Genomic DNA, 19,652 nt, shown 5'->3' on the forward strand with positions numbered 1-19,652 from the left:
GCAAACAACTTTCCATTCCCATCACTCTGCAGCACTTGGACAGCAGTCATGTAGCCCCGCCCTCTCTGCACCCCTAACTGCAGACTCAAGGCACCCTCAGCGCGCTGGGTCCATCCATGCCTAGCCAGGGCTTCCTGACCCTGGGAATCTGAGTCTGCAGGATGACCCAGGCCAGAGGATGCGAGATCTTAGCAGCAGGGAAGGACAGAGTCTCTTTAGGAACTTTCTGCGGCTAAACCAATGCTTTGAGACTACGAAGGCAATAGCCTGCTAAAGGGCTTCTGCTCACACCATCCTGGCACACAACTGTACAAAGCACTTTTATTAGTTAACTGCCAAGGTGCACCCCTGCCATGTTCTCACCACACCCATGTTGCCCATCGGCCCAGGCACAGCCAGGGACCAGCTGAGCACCTAGGAAAGCTGTCCTGCACCTAGCAGCTGGCAGCTTAAGGCATCACTAACTTGCAGAAGGAAGCGAGTTACAAGGGAAGGCCTGCTCTGCCCAGGAGTGCAGGGCCAGGCTGCGCGGCCTTCCAGGGCAATGACCCTGGACTTGGGAGGTGGGTCACTCCTGCAAGGCCACTCGCATCCCAGACGAAGTGGTCTCCAGGAGCTCCGTCAGAAGCACTCCCTGCCCGCAGCTGCACGTGTGGGTCCCAAGCGCTCCGTGGTCCTCCCTGCTGTGGGAAGGCACGTCCTGCAGGCTGGCCAGGCCAGGAGCTCGGTGCTGGGCTCCCACACTTGCCACGCACGGTATTTCTGTTCTCCTCAGGGCAGCTCCCACGGCGTGCGGGGTCCGGGGATCGCTCGGCGCAGGCGGCACGTCGAGCTGCCCTCACTGCATGCCGAACCACTGCTCCTGGTCGGCCCACTGGGCCGCCTCACTGTCGCTGCCCTCCAGGTCCCCTTCTTCCCCACTCCCTTCCATGTCGTCCACATCCTCCTCCTGAGTGGCATCCGTGGGGCTCTCCTCCTTCTCCATCTTCTGCATCCCCTCTAGAGACTTCTGGTCATTGGGGTCCAAACTAGGGGACAACAAAACAAAGGAGAGGCCTGAGTCCCCGTCTTGCTTCTTGCTGGTGACACGTCCTGTCCCAGCCCTCGGATATGCTGCTCCGAGGTTGAACCAGGAAATCCGCCACCACAGGGCAGAGAGCATTCTCTTCCTCTAATTCTTACAGCCCAAATTGAGTATTTTTCTCCACAAATTTCTTAAGCCTTCTAACACCTGTTACTACTAGCACTCAGCTAGGGGCAGCTATCAGATCATACCAATGGAAAAGTAGCACACAAACATCAGAAGAAAACTCCAATGTCCTTTCTTAAAGAATGATTTGGGTTTTGAGCTAGGAGGTTACAAAGAATAGTCCCTTTCCTGTGAAATGGTTCCACAGTCTCACGACACAATTACGGCAGCATTTTGTAGCCAACGGAACATGTGATAGCCCGAGACCCACTGTGCACACCTGGGTTTGCCCCAGGATCGGTCTCAGCCTACCTGGGCATTCCCACTCAGGAGCTGAGTCACCCCCTGGGCTACTCCTTCAGAGGTCAGGACTGGAGAGCACTCAGATCCTGGACTCAGAAAAAGCTCCCCTTGCCTGAAGGACAATCACCGAGCCAACACGTGTCCATCACCAGCAAAGCCTTGTTTTCACTTGACTCTGAGCTTCCAAAAAGGCAGCCAAAATCCAGGCTGGAATCCCCTTCCCACTGATGTCAACACACTGACACCTGCCCCTTGGCCTCAGCTGCACCCAGGCTCCGCCCGGATGCCCACCTGGCCTCCCACCAACTGCTATGAAAGCAGGCGGCACTCTGCTTAAAGACAGTCCTCAGCATGACCTCGCAGACACACACAACCCTCAAAGAAACCACTTCTGCTTTCAACAGTAAGAATCCACTATTTATTTAGTATTCACTATGTACCAGGCACAGCGCTAAGAGCTTTACATGGAATGACCAGTGAATCCTCAGTCACTTAATACCTAACAAGGTAGAAAGATATAGACAAGGGAATGTGTTAGTAAGTTCCAGGATGACGGAAGGAGGTGTCAGAAGCCATGTTTTCAACAGTAGATAGAAACATGGGCAGGTACTTACAGTACTGTGACTTGAAAAGCAGAATAAAAAATATGCACTAGGTGTAACACTATGGAAATACACATGTGTGCGGGTGAGGACAGGAAGATGACCCACACAGATGAGCATGGGTGGAACGGTGGTGTGGGCTGCTTAGAACTGTGAGAGACAATTCTTTAATGTTAATCTACTTGATGAGGAGATTTTGGAAAGTCATGAATTCCAAGTAACCCTGGAACTCTGCCACTGCTGTTAGTATTCTGCTTTAAACCATGAGTATGAGCGTGTGTCCCCAGACTCCTGCCTCCTGGGCCCTCCTCTCCGACCTGCCCCAGGAGGCTCAGTGCCTACCTTAGCGCTATACTATACTGGTCCATTGCCTCCTGGTACTCATTGACAGCTACCAGGAAATCTCCCAGGATGCGGTGCAGGACACAGTCACTCTGATTGGCCAGTGCGCTCCTGAGCAAGGCAATTCCATCTTCATATTTCTGTTCTCTGCCTGCAAATAAAAAGACTCTCACTGTCCTACTTTAACATTATTTTGAGAATAGTTTTCCCAGCTCAACTCACATACACGAAACCACGTAACTGTGACTATCTGACCTCACTGATGGTGCTGTGACACAAAGTGACAGCAAATGTGGCTCAGTCGCTGCTGCCAGGAACCTGCAGCATGAGTTCTGACTTTCTAAATGTACTCCTAACTTTAGGTTAAATAAAAAGCCCCATGGCATTTGATTTGCCAAACAAGCACAAATTCAGGATCTCATCATAAACTAGCATGGGAAACCCAAGGCTAAAAGGGAAGTCATAGGACAATTCAGAGATTGGCTAAAATCAAATACTTAAATTCAATGTATAGAAGTTCAGGACAAGCAAATACAAACACACAATGAACCGAACAGGTACCAACCGATTTTAGCTGGCGTGAGCTAGCCTCAGCAGGCCCAGGCCAGCCCCACTTGGTGACACTGAGTGGTCTCTGACTTGCTACAAACACAACTTTGGTCATCTGTGAGTCCAACCAAGATCAGATTTTGTAAAACAAACAAATAGATAGATAAATAAATAAAAATGATGATCATGGTCACAGTAATCAGAATATACTTACTAAGCAGTTCTGCTTTTTTCACCACAGCCTTGATGTAATCTGGCCGCTGGGTGAGGGCTTTGTCTAACAAGCTTTTGGCTTTCTCCTGTGTCACTGGGTCTTCAAGACAAACAGTGGCTAAAAGGGTAAGGGTCTGCGCACTGGCCCCCAGAGTCTTGTACACATTGTTAGCCATGACCATTGCTTCACGAATACTGTTGGAGGCTAAGTAACACTCGATGAGACCTGAGAAAACACAACACGTGCAGTTCAGCGCTACTCCTGCTCCAGACCACGCTCCGTCGGGCAGCATTCCCAGCAACAGCCTTCAGTGTCAGACACAGGGCAGGCCAGGGGAAGACTCGGCAGTGAGATGAGACCACAGGGTGCTGTCCCCTTCCTCAGGGCCTCTGATGGACATGAAAACAGCCAGCCGTGCCAAGGGACATTTAGCAAGAAGGAAGCCACACATGTGAGCACACAGCAGCACTGAAGGCCATCTTCCACATGGCTGGGACTCAAGCAGCCGGACGAAGGTGGACAGCTGTGCGCAGTTGCCCAAGGGCCTTCGCCTAAGAGGCGAGGCTCCCACCGCTCCCCAAGTGATTGGACACTGCTACAAACCGAACGGCTGGCTGTCCAATAACCCAGAGAGGGCGGCCCTCCGTCAGATGGAGCGAACACACCCAGACCTCCTGTAACACTCAGAGATGTGCAGTGACACCAACCCTGAGTCTTCAAGCTAAGAAGTTGAAAAGAACAGAGAGAACTTCTGGCATAAAGCATTAAGGACTCTTCTCAACAGAAAACCAGCTCAAACCCCAAGCCCACACGACCCCTGGCAGATTTTCTCCACAGACTCCTCCACCCCAGTCAGCAGCACTCTTCCACGCCATTGGTGACAGAACCGGAAATTACCTTAAGTTAATTCAGAACAACACGTCAAGTTGCATATGTGGCAGTTTCCAATCACATACTAAGTAGTTCTACTTCAGAAGTGGAAAAGAATGTTCTTTACTAACCAGCAAAGGAAGGAACCTCACCGCGGTTACCAGACAGCATAACCAGGGTTCCCCGGATCCACATCTTCAAAGGTTTGGCAAAAGCCTGGGAAACCAGGTGGGGATACCCCCTATCCAAGCACATGGAAAAGGGGGACAGGTACCCCCAGCTTGGTGACACAGGTAAACCGAAGGTTTACACCTGGCAGGGAAAGGACAGTTACAGCTTTACGATGAAGAACGCAAGCTGAAAGCAAAGGGTTAGCTGGCTGGAGCTTCTACTCCCATACCTCCACCAGGGCACAGCCTCCAGCAGGCCTGTCCTTCCCCAGCTTCCAAATTTACTTCTCAGATTTGAACTCATCTTCCTGTTGAGAGCAAAATCACTCTGAGACTCCTAGACTTATTTTTAAATTCTTACAATAAAAATATGTTTTGGAGGAACTGCATCTTGTAAGATCTAGTTTAAATGTCTCTGAGTCACCAAATGCTGCTGAAGTTGGCACAGCTCCTTTCAACTCAGAGGGTCAGTTCACATGAACTCAAACAAGAACACAAAGCTGAACCCCAAACACCCAATCTGCAAGTCCCAATGAAGATAGACACTGGCCTCCAGCCAGCACTGTCCCCTCCGCATGGACACTCAGCTGGCCAAGGTAGGTCAACTTGGAAAGCGGAATAGAACCTACTGATTCAGCACAGTGCTAGGCATGGAGAGCGACATACAAACCAACAAAACTCTGGGGAACAGCACAGTGGTATAGCAGCAGGTCAAGTCACTGCCCAGGAAGCTAGCATCCCAGGGAGTATCAGGCCGAAGGCCGGCTGTCCCACTGCCCGTCTGGCTCCCTGCCCATACACCTGCAGAGAAGATGGCCCAAGTCCTTGAGCCTTGTCATCCACATGGGTGACCCAGAAGAAATTCCTGGTTCTTGACTTGATCTGGCCTGACCCTGGCTGCTGCGGCTTTTGGGGAACAGATCAACAGATGAAGAGCTCTCTCCTCTCTGTAACTCTTTCAAATAAATAAATGAGAGAGGAAACAATCCTATGCAAATACCCCTCATAAAAAATGAGAATAAGGGGCCCGGCACGAAAGCGTAATGGTTAAGGTCCTCGCCTTGAACGCACCGGGATTCCTTACGGGCACTGGTTCTAATCCCGGCAGCTCCACTTCCCATCCAGCTCCCTGCTTGTGGCCTGGGAAAGCAGTCGAGGACGGCCCAAAGCCTTGGGACCCTGCACCTGCATGGGAAACCCGGAAAGAAGTTCCTGGCTCCTGGCTTCAGACTGGTGCAGCACCAGCCATTGCAGCCACTTGGGGAGTGAATCATCGGATGAAGATCTTCCTCTCTGTCTCTCCTCCTCTCTGTACATCTGCCTTTCCAATAAAATAAATAAATCTAAATCTTAAAAAAAAAAAAAAAAGAGAGTAGGGCCCAGTGTGGCAGCTTAGTGGCTAAAATCCTCACCCTACACGCCACGGATCCCATATGGGTGCCAGTTAATATCCTGGTTTTTCCACTTCCCTTCCAGCTCCCTGTCTATGGCCTGGGAAAGCAGTGGAACATGACTCATAGCCTGTGTGGGAGACATGGAAGAAGCTCCTGGCTTCTGGGTTTGGATCGGCTCAGCTCCGGCCACTGTGGCCACTTGGGGAGTGAATCAGCAGACGGAAGATCTTTCTCTCTGTAAATCTACCTTTCAAATAAAAATAAATAAATCTTAATAAAATAAAATAAAGACCTGGCACAGTAGCCTAGTGGCCAAAATCCTCGCCTTCCAAGCACAAACATCCCATATGGGCATAGGTTCGTGTCCTGGCTGTCCTACTTGCCGCTGAGCTCCCTGCTTCTGACTTGGGAAAGCAGTGGAGGATGGTCCAAAGCCTGTGTGGGAGACATGGAAGAAGCTCCTGGCTCCTGGCTTTGTACTGACTCAGCACCAGCTGTTACGGCCAGTGGGGTTAACCAGTGGATGAAAGATCTTTCTGTCTCCTCTCTCTATAAACCTGCCGTTCCAATCAAAATAATTAAATCCTAAAACAAAACCCAGAAAAACCCATACAACTGAACAAGAATGAGAAAAATGGATTCTCAAAGAAATAAAAAAATCCAGTCAAAGCCTTAAATACACAGTCAGTCTAATCTGCTTACACACGGAGATCACCTGCAAACTGCCAACGCTTACTCCCAGCTGAGCCTCACAGACAGCAGAGGGGACAGTGGCAGTGCTGACGAGCCTGCCCAGCTGAGAGCTGCCGCCAGCCCTGCAGATCCACCCCACCCAACTGTCACGTGCCACCTTACCTTCGTAACAATCTAAGCGACAAGGCGCCAGCCGGATGGCCTCTCGGAAATGGATGATAGCTTCCTGGACTCGGCCCATGTTCCTCAGGGCTGCCCCCTTCAGAAGCAGTGCCTGGACACTGCTGCTGTTGAGCTGGATGGCCTTGGCTCCTAAGTACAGGGCCCGGGAGTAGCGCTTGCTGTAGAAACTATGACACCTGGGAGAAACCGCCAGAGCTTAGCGGGGAGGAAACACTGACCCGTGTCACCACAAACAAGACGGCCCCATGCCTGGTCCTTACTCCATACCACGGGAGGTGGCTTTTTGGTTCTGTCTTAATAGATTTATTTATTTGTAAGGCAAATTCTACAGAAAGGAGAGAGATCCTCCACTTACTGGTTCACTCCTCAAATGGCTATACTAGCCAGAGTTGAGATGATCTGAAGCCAGGAGCCAGGAGCTTTCCCTGGGACTCCCATGTGGGTGCAGGGTCCCAACGCTTTGGGCCATCCTCCTCTGCTTCCAGGTTACAAGCAGAGAGCTGTATTGGAAATGAACCAGCTGGGAAGTGAACAGGTGCCCAAACGGGAGGCTGGTGCCACAGTTGGGGGATTAGTTTGTAGAGCCACAGCACCTGACCCTCCACAGTGAGTTTTAACCTGAGCAGGGAACATCTGTACAAGTAATGATGTCACTGAGACTCCCGCTTCCCTTGTCAGAGTGCTCGATTCAGGCATGAGCTCTGGTCGCAGTGATGCGTACCCTAGGAGAACAGGCCTCCACCACCCGTGTGACCACCCTCATCTAACTCCCAGCCACAGGCATGTGAGGAATAAACTGGACAAGGGCTCTTTCCTTTCTCTGCTTCCCACATAAGTGAAAGGCAGGCAACGTGTACAGCAGACGGTAACAGAGCTCCGACTCCTGCCAACAGTCAGCCATTAGCCAGAGTGCAGCCCAAGACAGGCGCACTGACTCAGCACACGCCTCTCCCGGGGGCCTGAACCATTCCCCCAAGGAAGAAATCTTCCTGGGCAGACAGTGTGTCCAGACTCACAGAAAGGCCACATGCTGAAAGCAGCTCTGCTGCCTTCTTAAACCTCTGCTTTCAACCTGGATCGTGAGAAACACTGTCTCAAACAATCTAAAAACAGAAAGCAAAATGTAAAAACGTACCCGGAGACCACCCAGGGTTCTGCGTGCTGATCAGAAATATTGAAGAGGCGGCAGCCGAGGTTCTCCACGTCCTCCAGCCGTCCTTCCCGGGCCAGCAGGTAGCCATAGACGTCCATCCCTAGAAGAGAAGGCTGCCATGACAAGCCCTTCACACCCAGCACACGGAGGCAGAATTCCACAATCAGCTTGGGGCATTCGTGCTGCAGGCTGAGCCCCTCCCAGCACGGGGAGCTCGCCCACCGGCCCTTCCAGTGTGTCATCAAGTGACTACTGGAAAGCAAAACCCATCCAAACCAGTAACTCAATGAGCAAAGGAGCACAAGGGCCTCTGACCAACACACAGCCTGACACCTTCAGGAACTGGTTGTCCTCATATCCTGTGGGGTGGTACACAGCTTTCCTCATTCAACCAGAAGGGCCCAAAAAGGCATCAGGTAAGCTCTCACTACCAAGAGCTCCAGGCAGTCGGACACAAACTTATGCTGGAAAAGCCAGTTCGCCTTAGGAAGAGTTGACCTCTCCCAGACAAAACATACCCTTCCTTCTGGAATGAAGTTCATTCAAGACCACCGCCTTTGCAGCCCCGACATCCACCTGGCTTCCCTACTCACCTCTGCAAAGGGACCGTGCCATCAACATCTCCTCCTCTGAGGAGCACCCCGTGAGAACACCTCTTTTTTTTTTTTTTAAGATTTATTTATTTTTATTGCAAAGTCAGATATACAGAGAGGAGGAGAGACAGAGAGGAAGATCTTCCATCCGATGATTCACTCCCCAAGTGAGCCGCAACGGCCGGTGCGCGCCAATCCGAAGCCGGGAACCTGGAACCTCTTCCGGGTCTCCCACACGGGTGCAGGGTCCCAAGGCACTGGGCCGCCCTCGACTGCTTTCCCAGGCCACAAGCAGGGAGCTGGATGGGAAGTGGAGCTGCCGGGATTAGAACCGGCGCCCATATGGGATCCCGGGGCGTTCAAGGCGAGGACTTTAGCCGCTAGGCCACGCCGCCGGGCCCGAGAACACCTCTTGAGCCAGTCACGCTGATGCTCCTGCTGGCCTCAGCCTGAGCTCCAACAGCACAGAGAACGGGCACTGCGCAGGAGGGGACCTCACACAACCAGGTGTATCTCTCCAGATGTGCTTGCTTATCAAGCCAAGCCCCTCACTGCTCCATCACTGAACCTCTAAGATAAGAGTAGGTGTTGGCTGTACTCAGCTGCCATGGCTTGAGACATCAGCATCCCTTATCAAAGTGCTGGTTCGAGACCTAGTTACTCCACTTCCAAACCAACTTCCTGCTACCCAAGGGCCAGGGCCCCTGCAACTGACAGCAGAGACCCAGAGGGAGTGTTGGGTTCCCTGTGGGAATTTGGGAAGTAAACCAGCAGACCTCTCTTTTTCCCCTCTCCTCCTCTGGCCTGGAAGTAGATGAAAATTAAAACAACCTTAAAACACAAGAACTTACAGGATTGTTTCCTGTTACTGTCATAGCCCCCCTGAGTCCTGAGCACTCACACCTTCCACCTTCGGCCAGTCACCCAACAGTCTCCTCTGGACATCCCTGGACCCTAGCCTCAGCTGTGACCTTCCAGATCAATGGTTTTCCTGTTCTTCATACCTAGGTACTGCCTCTCACATTATCCCTTTCTCCACATCTGTTCATGTACTCATTTTTAATTATATTAAGAACACAGTAAAGCCAAATGCCCTAAAGAGACAGTATGCCTCTGGGGATGCCAGCCAAATGCTGGGTCAGGCACACCATAAATTCACAAATCCTAAGGACAACTGTGACCTGCCGCTTTCTTCAAAAAAAACAGACTCAGATAATGATCTGTGGGCAGATGACGCCTGCACTCCAGCAAGGACAACTGCTCAAAATGGAATCATCTAAGTGTCATGACCTGAACAAAGTGAAAGGCTGCTGTAACCAACCTTCCAAGAAACATCCCTGAAACACGGATTGAGGCTTCACAGGACGTCCTGCCCAGCCCTCCCGCAGGCACCGAGCCCTGCCTGGAGAAAGACTTACCTTTTATCAGGTAAGGATCCAACATCTGCGCCTGCTCAAACTTCAGGACGGAGTTTTTATTGTCTCCAGCTCTGAAGTAGAGATCGGCTAAGCTTCCCAGGAGGTCCACATTATCTCGCAGTAAGGATTTCTTCTCCAGTGAACTTTAAAACATTAAATAGTGAATTGTACAGTCTGCAATAAATGTATTTAGTTGTAGAATCTGAAGGTTAAACATATAAATACTAATTACTTTTGGCTATGAATAAAATCTTCCTTGATAAAAACCTTTGTAAGTTAACTGCGTACACTGTATTTTCTTATTCTGAGTTTATGATAACAGCAAACACACAGAATACAACAGCGCTTTCTTACTGCCTACCAAGGACTTTCTGGCTGCAGGTTTCACAGGAACATACACTACCTGATGTCCAGTAAAGCCACAAACTGGAAGCTAACACGAAGGCCAGCCTCTTGTCTTCATCTGGACAAAGGGAAAGGTCCAGCCCCGTGTCAAAGGCTGGCTCATCACGTTCGGAGGAATCCAAGACAACTCCAGCCAGCCTGCTTCAAGGCATGGCTTCTTCACAGGAACAGAGCAGAACTAGCGCCAACCCCATCCCATGTGACACTACTCTACACGAGAAGACAGGGCCCAAAGACAACCTGCTGCCAAGAGGTAAATATCTCATGTTACTGTTCTCCGATTTACATACACTGCACCTCCCAACAAGCGGTCTGAAGTCTTACCAAATGGTGTTGATTGCTCTTGAGTTGTCACCAGTATGCACGAACGCATAGGCTTTGATCCACACGGAGAGCCAGTCCAAGTTAGGCACAGTTTGGATCACGTTCATTGTCATGGAGGCCACCTCTGCACCTTTCACAGAAAGAGACAGCAAACCTAGTGCAACACAAAACAGGAGACAAGGCAGTGAGCACTGTATCCACTTCTGTCCTAAAGGACGTAACGGACATACGTTCCCGAAGGTACCAAGCACTCTTCCCATCCTAAGCAACACTAGACCCTGATTTAACATTCCTTGAACAGAAATGTGACAACAGGAATCCCACTCAATCACTCTCTGGAGAGGAAGCGAGAGCTGGCATAGGGGATAACAAGCTGCTTGGTGAGTTCAGCATGATTGTTCAGTGGCTAGCGCCTCGCTTTGCAAACACTGGGATCCCATGTGGGTGCCAGCTGGTGTCCCAACTGCTCCACTTCCCATCCAGCTCCCTGCTTGTGGCCTGGGAAAGCAGTCGAGGATACCCCAAAGCTTTAAGACCCTGCACCAGCATGGGAGACCCAGAGGAGGCTCCTGGCTTCAGATCAGCTCAGCTCTGGACGTTGTGGCCATCTGGGACGGGGGAACCAGCAGACAGATCTTTCTCTTGGCCTCTTCTCTCTGTAAATCTGCCTTTCCAATAAAAATAAATCTTACAAAACAAACCAAACCAAAAACCCAGCCACTGCTGGGCATGTCTGCATCTAAGTCTCTCTCGCATTCTGATCCCTGCTCTTTGCATATGGGGGATAGTAGCTGATGGCTCAAGCAGTTGGCTTCCAGCTCCCACAGGAAGCACCTGGACCAGGTTCCTGGCTCACAAGCGCTCAGGTAGCAAACCAGGGGATGAGAGTTCTGTCTCTCAAACAAATTAAGCAAAATTATAAGAAACAAATTTCTAAAAATCAAAGCTAGTTGCGCAGTGGCAGTTTCATAGCCAATGAGGTTCATCCGAGGCACGATTTTGCTAATTAAAATCAAAGCTACATAACAGTCTAGCCAAGAATGAGGACTACTATGGTGGACAGTAAGCAAGCCATGACAACAGCTGAGAACTGAGCCGTACCCAGAATGGCATCCAGGGCCAAGGGGCACTGCCGCAGTACCTCCTTGTAACTTGTGACTGAAGGCCGCTCCTGACCTGCCTTCTTGTACAGACTGGCCAGCATCATGTTTATCTGTATGAAAAATAAAGGAAAGCATATCACACATCAACCGCCATGAAAGCATCTCATCATGAAAAGGTCCTGTCGGTTCTCACTGGCCCCTGCACTGCTGCTTCCGGGATAATCTAGTCACGACCTAAATAAATGAACAATAAAAGCCCACTCTGCAAAACTAAGCAGGAACCCCTACCCTTCCTTTTCCTAGGTACACCCATCCATCAAAGTCACACTGCCCACTTACCCACCCAAGAGGCCCAGGGAACACCTAGGCCAGAGACACTGCCTCTGGAAATACGAACAGCACTCATTAGAGAATGTCCCAGAAGCCTTAGAAATGCCCCAAAATGCCCTAGAATGCTTGTTTTTTTTTTTTTTACATTAAGTTGAACTTACCCCAAGCTGCTCAAGTACGTACATTTTAAACTGAATATTAAGGGAAGGAAATAAGGACTCTAGCACAGCTGCTAGTGAAGAATCAGTTGGAGGCAGCACCACCAATGGTGAGTGAAGCCACTGCTGTGGAACCAGAATCATCCCATATGGCACCAGTTCGTGTCCTGGCTGCTCCACTTCCCATCCAGCTCCCTGCTCATGGCCTGGGAAAGCAGTCGAGGACGGCCCAAAGCCTTGGGACCCTGCACCCGTGTGGGAGACCCAGAGAAACTCGCTTTGGATCAGCTTAGCTCAGACTGTTGCGGTCACTTGGGGAGTGAATCAACAGATGGAAGATCTTCCTCTCTTTCTCTCCTCCTCTCTGTATATCTGACTTTGCAATAAAAATAAATACATCTTAAAAAAAAAAAAAAAAAACAGTAACAAAACCACTAGAGCTTTTGGTTTTAATTAAAGGTATTCTTATCACCATAATACACTGCCAAACAAATGCAAACGCATGCCCGACACATAAAAAACACTAAGGAACTGTACAGTCTCGATTTTGAAAATAAAAGGCTTAAGAAGCAATTCCTATGATCACGTGACACATTCACGAATGTGAAAAATGGAATACTAAAGTGAAATGTGTGCACCCCTTGAAGTGTTTTCTCACTCACTGCCCTACTAGCAAACACTGTAACCATGAGTACCTTGTGGTACTCTCCAGCTATCATTTCCATAAGATAATCATTTCTCTCTCTGTCCAAACCTGCACTTCATTAACAGGGAAGCAAGGTGAGGCTTAGAGTTGCGAAGTCACATGGTTAAATGCATATCCTGATGCACCAACAAACGGTGCCGGCTGGGAGAGCTGCAAAGCAGAAAAACACAGAATTAACACTGCAGTCAACTTACTTTGGGAGTTCTTTGTCTGGAAGGGATCCCATCAAGTATAGCAATGGCATCTTTGTCTTGCTTTAGCATTGTGTAACATTCAGCCATTTTGTATTTCACTTCAATTTCAGATGGAAGACACTAAGAGACAGCAAAAACACATCTTCAAAATATGATTTCAATAGTATGGCAGTCCTTCAAAATGCTTTAGACAGACTTATCCTTTGACCTGGCAATTTTCCTCCCAGGCATACAGAACTAAGAGAGCTCAAAATATGTACTCACGGGCCAGGCTCAGTAGCCTAGTGGTTAAAGTCCTTGCCCTGCACATGCTGGGATCCCATATGGGCGCCAGTTCTAATCCCGGCAGCCCTGTTCCCAACCAGCTCCCTGCCTGTGACCTGGGAAAGCAGTTGAAGGCAGCCCAAGGCCTTAGGACCCTACACCCGCGTGGGAAACCGGCAGCTTCCGGGCTCCTGGCTTCGGATCTGCGTAGCACCAGCCGTCACAGCTGCTGGAGTGAATCAACGGATGGAAGATCTTCCTGTGTCTCTCCCTACTGCATATCTGACTTCCACATAAAAATAAAATAGATCTTTTTTAAAAATATATTTAGCAGTAATACTCATGGGCAGAAAGTGAACAAGCCACCCGGAGCTACGGAGCAGGTCAAGCCTCCATCTGAGATGCCTCGACCCTATCAGAGTCACTGACAAGTTGTGCTCCAACTCCCAGTCCAGCTTCCTACTACTCCACCTGGAAGGCAGCAGGCCACGACTCCAGTGCGCCGGCTTCTGCTGCCAGTGCTGGGAGACCCTGATGGAATTCCTGGCTCCTCACCTTCCCAGCTACAGGCATCTAGGAAGTAAATGAATGATGGAACATTTCTGTCTTTCCATATTATTCTATCATTCAGGATAAACAAAACTTTCTCACAAGAGTAGTTTAAAAAAAAAACTATTGTTTTGATTTGAAAGCAGATTATCACACAGAGGACAAAGAGAAAAGACTCTGTTCATGGTTTCACTTCTCATGGCTGCAATGGCCAGAATTGAGCTGAGCCGAGCTGAACTGAAGCTGGGAGCCAGAGCTTCCGCCTGGCCTCCCAGATGGGTGCAGGGTCCCAAGACCTTGGGCCATCTTTCGCTGCTCCCAGGCCATAAGCAGGGAGCTGGAACACAAGCGGAGCAGCCAGTTGGGACATGAAATGCACCCACATGGCATGCCAGTGCTACAGGACCAAAGATTAGCCTCGTATATTACCATGCCAGCATCTAAAAAGGTCGCAAGGCACAGGGGCAGACGATCTGCTTCTACTGGTTCACTCCCCAAATGGCTATGATGGCAAAGGTTGGACAAGGCAAGCCAAGAGCTGCATTACGGTCTCGCAGTAGGTGACAGCAGCTGCGGGTACTGGGAGCATCTTCCCGTGCCACAGGTGCCTTAGCAAGAAGTTGGATCAGAAGCAAGGTAGCAGAGAATCAAGCTGGTCCTCCAACTGGGATGCTGGTGTTACAAACGGCAGCTCAACCCACTGCACCAAAAACACCAACGCCGGGCCCGGCGGCATGGCCTAGCGGCTAAAGTCCTCGCCTTGCACGCCCCGGGATCCCATATGGGCGCCGGTTCTAATCCCGGCAGCTCCACTTCCCATCCAGCTCCCTGCTTGTGGCCTGGGAAAGCAGTCGAGGACCGCCCAAAGCTTTGGGACCCGCGTGAGAGACCCGTAAGAGGTTCCTGGTTCCTGGCTTCAGATCGGCGCGCACCGGCCAGTTGCGGCTCACTTGGGGAGTGAATCATCGAATGGAAGATCTTCCTCTCTGTCTCTCCTCCTCTGTGTATATATGGCTGTAATAAAAAAAAATGAATAAATCTTAAAAAAAAAAAAAAAAAACACCAACGCCAATGAAACTTCTTTATTTTATATATTTAACTGAGCGGCAAACTTGGAGGGAGAGCATCAGAAACAAGGGTCTTACATCCGGGCACTAAGTACCTAAAATGGCCACAATGGCCACGCTTGGGACAGGCTAGCCAGCAGGAACTTCATTCAGTCTTCCCTCGTGGGTGGCAGGAATACAAGCACTGGGCCATTTCCTGTTGTTTTAGCAGGCTCATCAGCAGTGAGCTGGACTGGAAGTGGAACAGACAGGATTCAAACCAGCGCCTGTGAAGAATGTCAGTACCACAGGTGGCAGCTTAACCGACTGAGCCGAAATACTGGGACCTAAAAATTTTTAAAAAGGTGAAAACCCTCTAAATGCCCATCAACGAGTGAACAGGTAAACGAGATGTAGTACATCCAAACAATGGAAGAGTTGGAAATAAAAAGAACGAGGCCCGGGGCCGTGGCCTAGCAGCTCAAGTCCTCACTTAAGATCCCAAATGGGTGCCAGTTCTAATCCCGGCAGCCCCACTTCCCATCCAGCTCTTTGCTTGTGGCCTGGGAAAGCAGTCAAGGATGGTCCAAAGCCTTGGGACCCTGCACCCATATGGGAGACCCAGAAGAAGCTCCTGTCTCCTGGCTTCGGATCGCCGTAGCTCCCAGCTATTGCGGCTGCTTAGGGAGTGAATCATCAGACGGACGATCTTCTTCTCCCCAGTTTCTTTATATATCTGACTTCCCAATAAAAATAAATCTTAAAAAAAAAAATTATAAATACTGGGGCAGTCGTGGTAGCGCAGGTTAATCCATTGCTTGGGACACCACATCCCACACTGGGGTCCTGGTTCTGGTCCTAGTTCCTCTTCCAGTCCAGCTTCCTGCGAACACACACTGGGAGGCAGAGACGATGGCTCAAGTGCTTGAACCTCTGCCACTCACATGGGAAAGCTGGGCAGTACTCAAGTCTGCCACAGGCCCAGGAACCGTGAGCATGTGGCACACCTAGCTGTCCTTTTGCCTCTTGGGAAGAAATAACAGATCCACATAGTGCAGTTTGTACAACAGGGAAGGACAGCCCGAGCTGCTCAGAGCCCCACCAGAGAACCCATCACAGTTCTTACTTCCACATCGATTGTTCACGTTTCTCCAGTCAGCTCCGCTTTCAAATTCCTTCCTATTTGACTACCTTCTACATCCAATTTTCTCTGGTTTCTCTCTCTCTCAAAAGACCAAAACCAAAATCAAACAATTCCATCTCCAATTACCTGACTCTGTGGAGTAGCTGCAGAATTTCCAGTTGCAGGTCTCACTTTTGAAGTTTTACTAAGGGCTTTCTTTTGCTGTAAAGCCATGGTATACTTACTCACGGCATTCCGGTATTCCTTATCGTGAAACAGGGAGTCGGCATGATAGACCAGGAGCTGGTACTTCTGAGACGGGGAGAACAACTCCCTGCAACAGAGAGACAGGACGGCCGGCACGGTTACTCTGACCTGCCCAGAACGTCTCCGTGACCACAGCAAGTCTAACACAGAGTCTCATACAGCGACAGTCTAAATACAGTACACACTGCTAAGCGCTCGTCCCTAAGCTGAAGAGTGGAAGGCTGGCCTCTACGCTCACAATGCTCAACACTCGTGATCGTTTTTCTGTTTAAGATTTTCTTTCTTTTATTTGAAAGGCAGAGCAACACAGAGAGAACTTCCATCTACTGGCTGACTTTCCAAATGGCAGCAACGGTCTGGGCTGTGCCAGGCAACAGCCACGAGCTTCACTGGGTCTCCCAGGTGGGTGTCGGGGCTCAAATAGTTCAGCCAGCTTCCACAGCTCTCTCGGGTGCATGAACGAGCAGCCGGATTCCAAGTCTAGCAGCATTTATGTGGGAGTCCAGTATAACAGGTAGCAGCTTAACCCACCACACCACAGCACTGGCCCGCATGTTGCTCTTTTTTCTATAAATCAAACAGACATACAGAAAATGTAACATCTTGGGCCCGGCGGTGTGGCCTAGCGGCTAAAGTCCTCGCCTTGCACGCCCCGGGATCCCATATGGGCGCCAGTTCTAATCCCGGCAGCTCCACTTCCCATCCAGCTCCCTGCTTGTGGCCTGGGAAAGCAGTCGAGGACGGCCCAATGATTTGGGACACTGCACCCGCGTGGGAGACCCGGAAGAGGTTCCAGGTTCCCGGCTTCGGATTGGCGCGCATTGGCCCGTTGCGGCTCACTTGGGGAGTGAATCATCGGATGGAAGATCTTCCTCTCTGTCTCTCCTCCTCTGTGTATAACTGGCTGTAATAAAATGAATAAATCTTAAAAAAAAAAAATGTACCATCTTCTCCATCTTCACTCTAAGCACTCTCCGTGTAACAGTTAGATACACAGATGCAGCTCCACCTGTACTATGTTAATGCTGACTTAACCAGCACTACCAAAGAAAGGCAAAGACCTGAAAAGAAACAGTCTCACCTCTTTGCCTGTTTAGGAAGGAGCAGAACAAGAGTCTGACACAGAAGGACTGAAAGCTCTAGATACCAAAGGCACCAGGCCAGTGGTGCCGCCACCAACACTGGCAGGCCACTGCTCTTGGAGATTTGACCACTCAACTTCTGATGTGCTGCCGGGTGCACATGGGAAGGCAGGCAGAGGGGCCAGGGTATCTAGGCTCCACTACCCATGTGGGAGACCCGGGTCAGATTCCAGCTTCCTGGGTTTGGCCCGGACTAGCATGGAGCCTGGAATTCCATTCAGCTCTCCCACACAGTGACAGGACGCTAAACCTGTACGCCATCACCCACTACCCCCTTGGATGCACCAGCAGGCAGCTGGGCAGAAAGCAGAGCAGTCAAGACTGGACCAGCATTCTGAATGGGACGGCAGACATCTTCACATGATGTCTTAACCCACTGCACCGTGTCACCAGTCCAATATTTTTAAAAATGTATTTACTATTCAGTAAGACATTTAAAAATATCAATGATACAGCTCAGAACTTAACATCCACCCAAGGTAGGAAAATGCTGGACAAACCCAAAGTGAAAACACACAGGCAAACCAAACACCTTGACTAGCTTCAGTTCCCCCTACAGCCCTGTAAGGCCTTGAGGACCAAGGGCAGCGACCAAGCCATGCATTCATAACCAATGTTACAAACTATTCTACTGACCGAGGGAAAGTTCCAGAATAAACACAGAACGCTGACAGAAAGCAGACCTCCACACTGTGGACACCAGGTGGATGGTGGCAAATAGTGGGTCTCTGGCGAGATTCAAAGCCCACTAGCATATTAAAGGGGGTCTTCCCTTTCAAGGTCCCAACAGCAAGCAGGTGGACCCCGAGCGGAGGTGGCCACTTGGGTGTGGGGTGTCAGGTGGGGGAGCCCCTCAGCTCAGAGAGCCAAGGCCCAGACCTCTCGGCACAGCCCAACCCAACCCAGACGTGCCTGGTTACAGGGAGCAGTGGACAAGATGTGCCATTCTAGACAAAGTATTTTGCACTTCCTTAGATCACTTCACAAAGGCTCGTCCTGCAGAGGCTGTGCCGAGCTCAGTAGGCAGTGAAATAGAAAATTAGGCAGGATTCCCCTCAACCACCACCCTGCATGATGGTTCAACTGGCTAATCCTCCACCTTCAAGAGCTTTATTTAACATCCCATATGGCCACCGGTTCTTATCCAGGCTGCTCCACTCCTATCCAGCTCCCTGCTTGTGGCCTGGGAAAGCAGTCGAGGACTGCCTTGGGACCCTGCACCCGAGTGGGAGACCTGGAGGAAGTGCCTGGCTTCTGGTCAACTCAGCCGTTGCAGCCAAAGATCTTCATTTCTGTCTCTCCTCTCTGTAAATCTGCCTCTCCAGTGAAAATATACAAACTTGAAAAAAAAAAAAATCAATCAGGGTCTTAACGAGCCAGTTACAGGCTCCGGTTCAACTCGGGCTCCTGAGGCCAGCTTGCTGTTTCCACAGAGCCTGGGAGCAGAGGTGAGGGTCCCCGCGGCAGGTCCCACCCTGGCCGTGGGAGCATCTAGATGGGAGAGCAGGCTCGCTCCCCCAGTCTAAGGAGAAGCGACAACACTAAACACCACCAAGTGGAGGACACAGGACCACTCAGGGGGAGGTCAGGCACAGCAGGCCCCAGCTAAGGGACAAGCGCCCTGAGGGTGGGCTCGCCCGGGGTCTCCACACACACGGCCCGTGGCCGGCGGGGACCCCTTTGGACCCGCCCAGTAGGACCCCGCGGCCGGCGGGGCTGCGCGGGAAGGAGTCTCGGGGCACGACCAGCCCGGCGGCGGAGGCCTCTGCCGCGCCCCTCGCCCTCCACTCCGCCGCTTCCCGCCCCCTCGGCCGCTCCCCGCCGCCACTCACGGGTTGTTATTACTCATTGTAAGCAACAGGCTGCTGAGCAGCCGCACGTTGGAGTGCAGCCCCGCGGCGGCCATGTCCCGCACGTGGTCTATCACGTTCATCCTGCCCGGCAGAACCGAGGACGACGGCGGCGGCGCGGAGGGATGGGAAGCAACGCTCGGGGCGGGCTCCAAGATGGCGGCTCCGCCGGGGTCCTTCGGCTCCGCGCGCGGCCCCGCCCCCTGGCGTAGGTAGCTACCCGAGTGCCTGAGTCCACGGGAAACCCCTCTGGGAGGCAGTGACGTCAAGATGCTGACTTTGCGCGGTGGTTACGTCATCACCCCACACAGCAGAAGGGGCTCCCAAGCACCAAAACCCTTCCGGGTGTAATCTGTGCTCGTTTGAAATAAGGTGAGCCTGAGAGGAATCCGGGCCTGTCCGAAAGCTAATGAAGTGTCTGGACATTTTTCATGAAACAGACGTAGTGGAGAAAACCCTCGGACGGCGGGGATTCAATGTTTTCTTCAGGCGCCTCGAGGCGGACCTAGCGGCCCTTC

General features: G+C 51.0%; 1 protein-coding gene across 3 annotated transcripts; it reads right to left on the reverse strand.

The window, feature by feature from the left end:
- Positions 1–307: 307 nt before the first annotated feature.
- On the reverse strand, positions 308–19,318 carry ANAPC7 (anaphase promoting complex subunit 7). 3 transcript variants are annotated; one of them, XM_004595305.3, is made up of 11 exons: positions 19,117–19,318; positions 16,023–16,209; positions 12,894–13,013; positions 11,504–11,615; positions 10,403–10,556; positions 9,674–9,816; positions 7,645–7,762; positions 6,489–6,685; positions 3,200–3,424; positions 2,437–2,587; positions 308–1,028 (listed from the first exon to the last, which is right to left on the reverse strand). In XM_004595305.3, exons 1-11 carry the CDS (start codon positions 19,215–19,217, stop codon positions 839–841), a joined length of 1,698 nt encoding a protein of 565 aa, XP_004595362.1. In that variant the 5' UTR covers positions 19,218–19,318; the 3' UTR covers positions 308–838. The 3 variants fall into 3 exon arrangements, with proteins under 3 accessions (XP_004595362.1, XP_058512435.1, XP_058512436.1); XM_058656452.1 differs by having other exon boundaries at positions 16,121–16,209; positions 19,117–19,163; XM_058656453.1 differs by lacking the exon at positions 16,023–16,209 and having other exon boundaries at positions 19,117–19,262.
- Positions 19,319–19,652: the final 334 nt, after the last annotated feature.

This window comes from Ochotona princeps, chromosome 29 (genome assembly GCF_030435755.1).
Source record: "Ochotona princeps isolate mOchPri1 chromosome 29, mOchPri1.hap1, whole genome shotgun sequence".
NCBI lineage: Eukaryota > Metazoa > Chordata > Mammalia > Lagomorpha > Ochotonidae > Ochotona > Ochotona princeps.

Bases quoted from the DNA above. Each gene is read 5' to 3' on its own strand.
- ANAPC7 (XM_004595305.3), bottom strand. From the start codon at position 19,217: ATGAACGTGATAGACCACGTGCGGGACATGGCCGCCGCGGGGCTGCAC. The intron at 7,763-9,673 runs GTAAGTCTTTCT...CTTCTCTTCTAG, and splicing joins GGATCCTTACCTGATAAAAG to GGATGGACGTCTATGGCTAC. The intron at 1,029-2,436 runs GTAGGCACTGAG...GTTGTCCCCTAG, and splicing joins CAGTATAGTATAGCGCTAAG to TTTGGACCCCAATGACCAGA.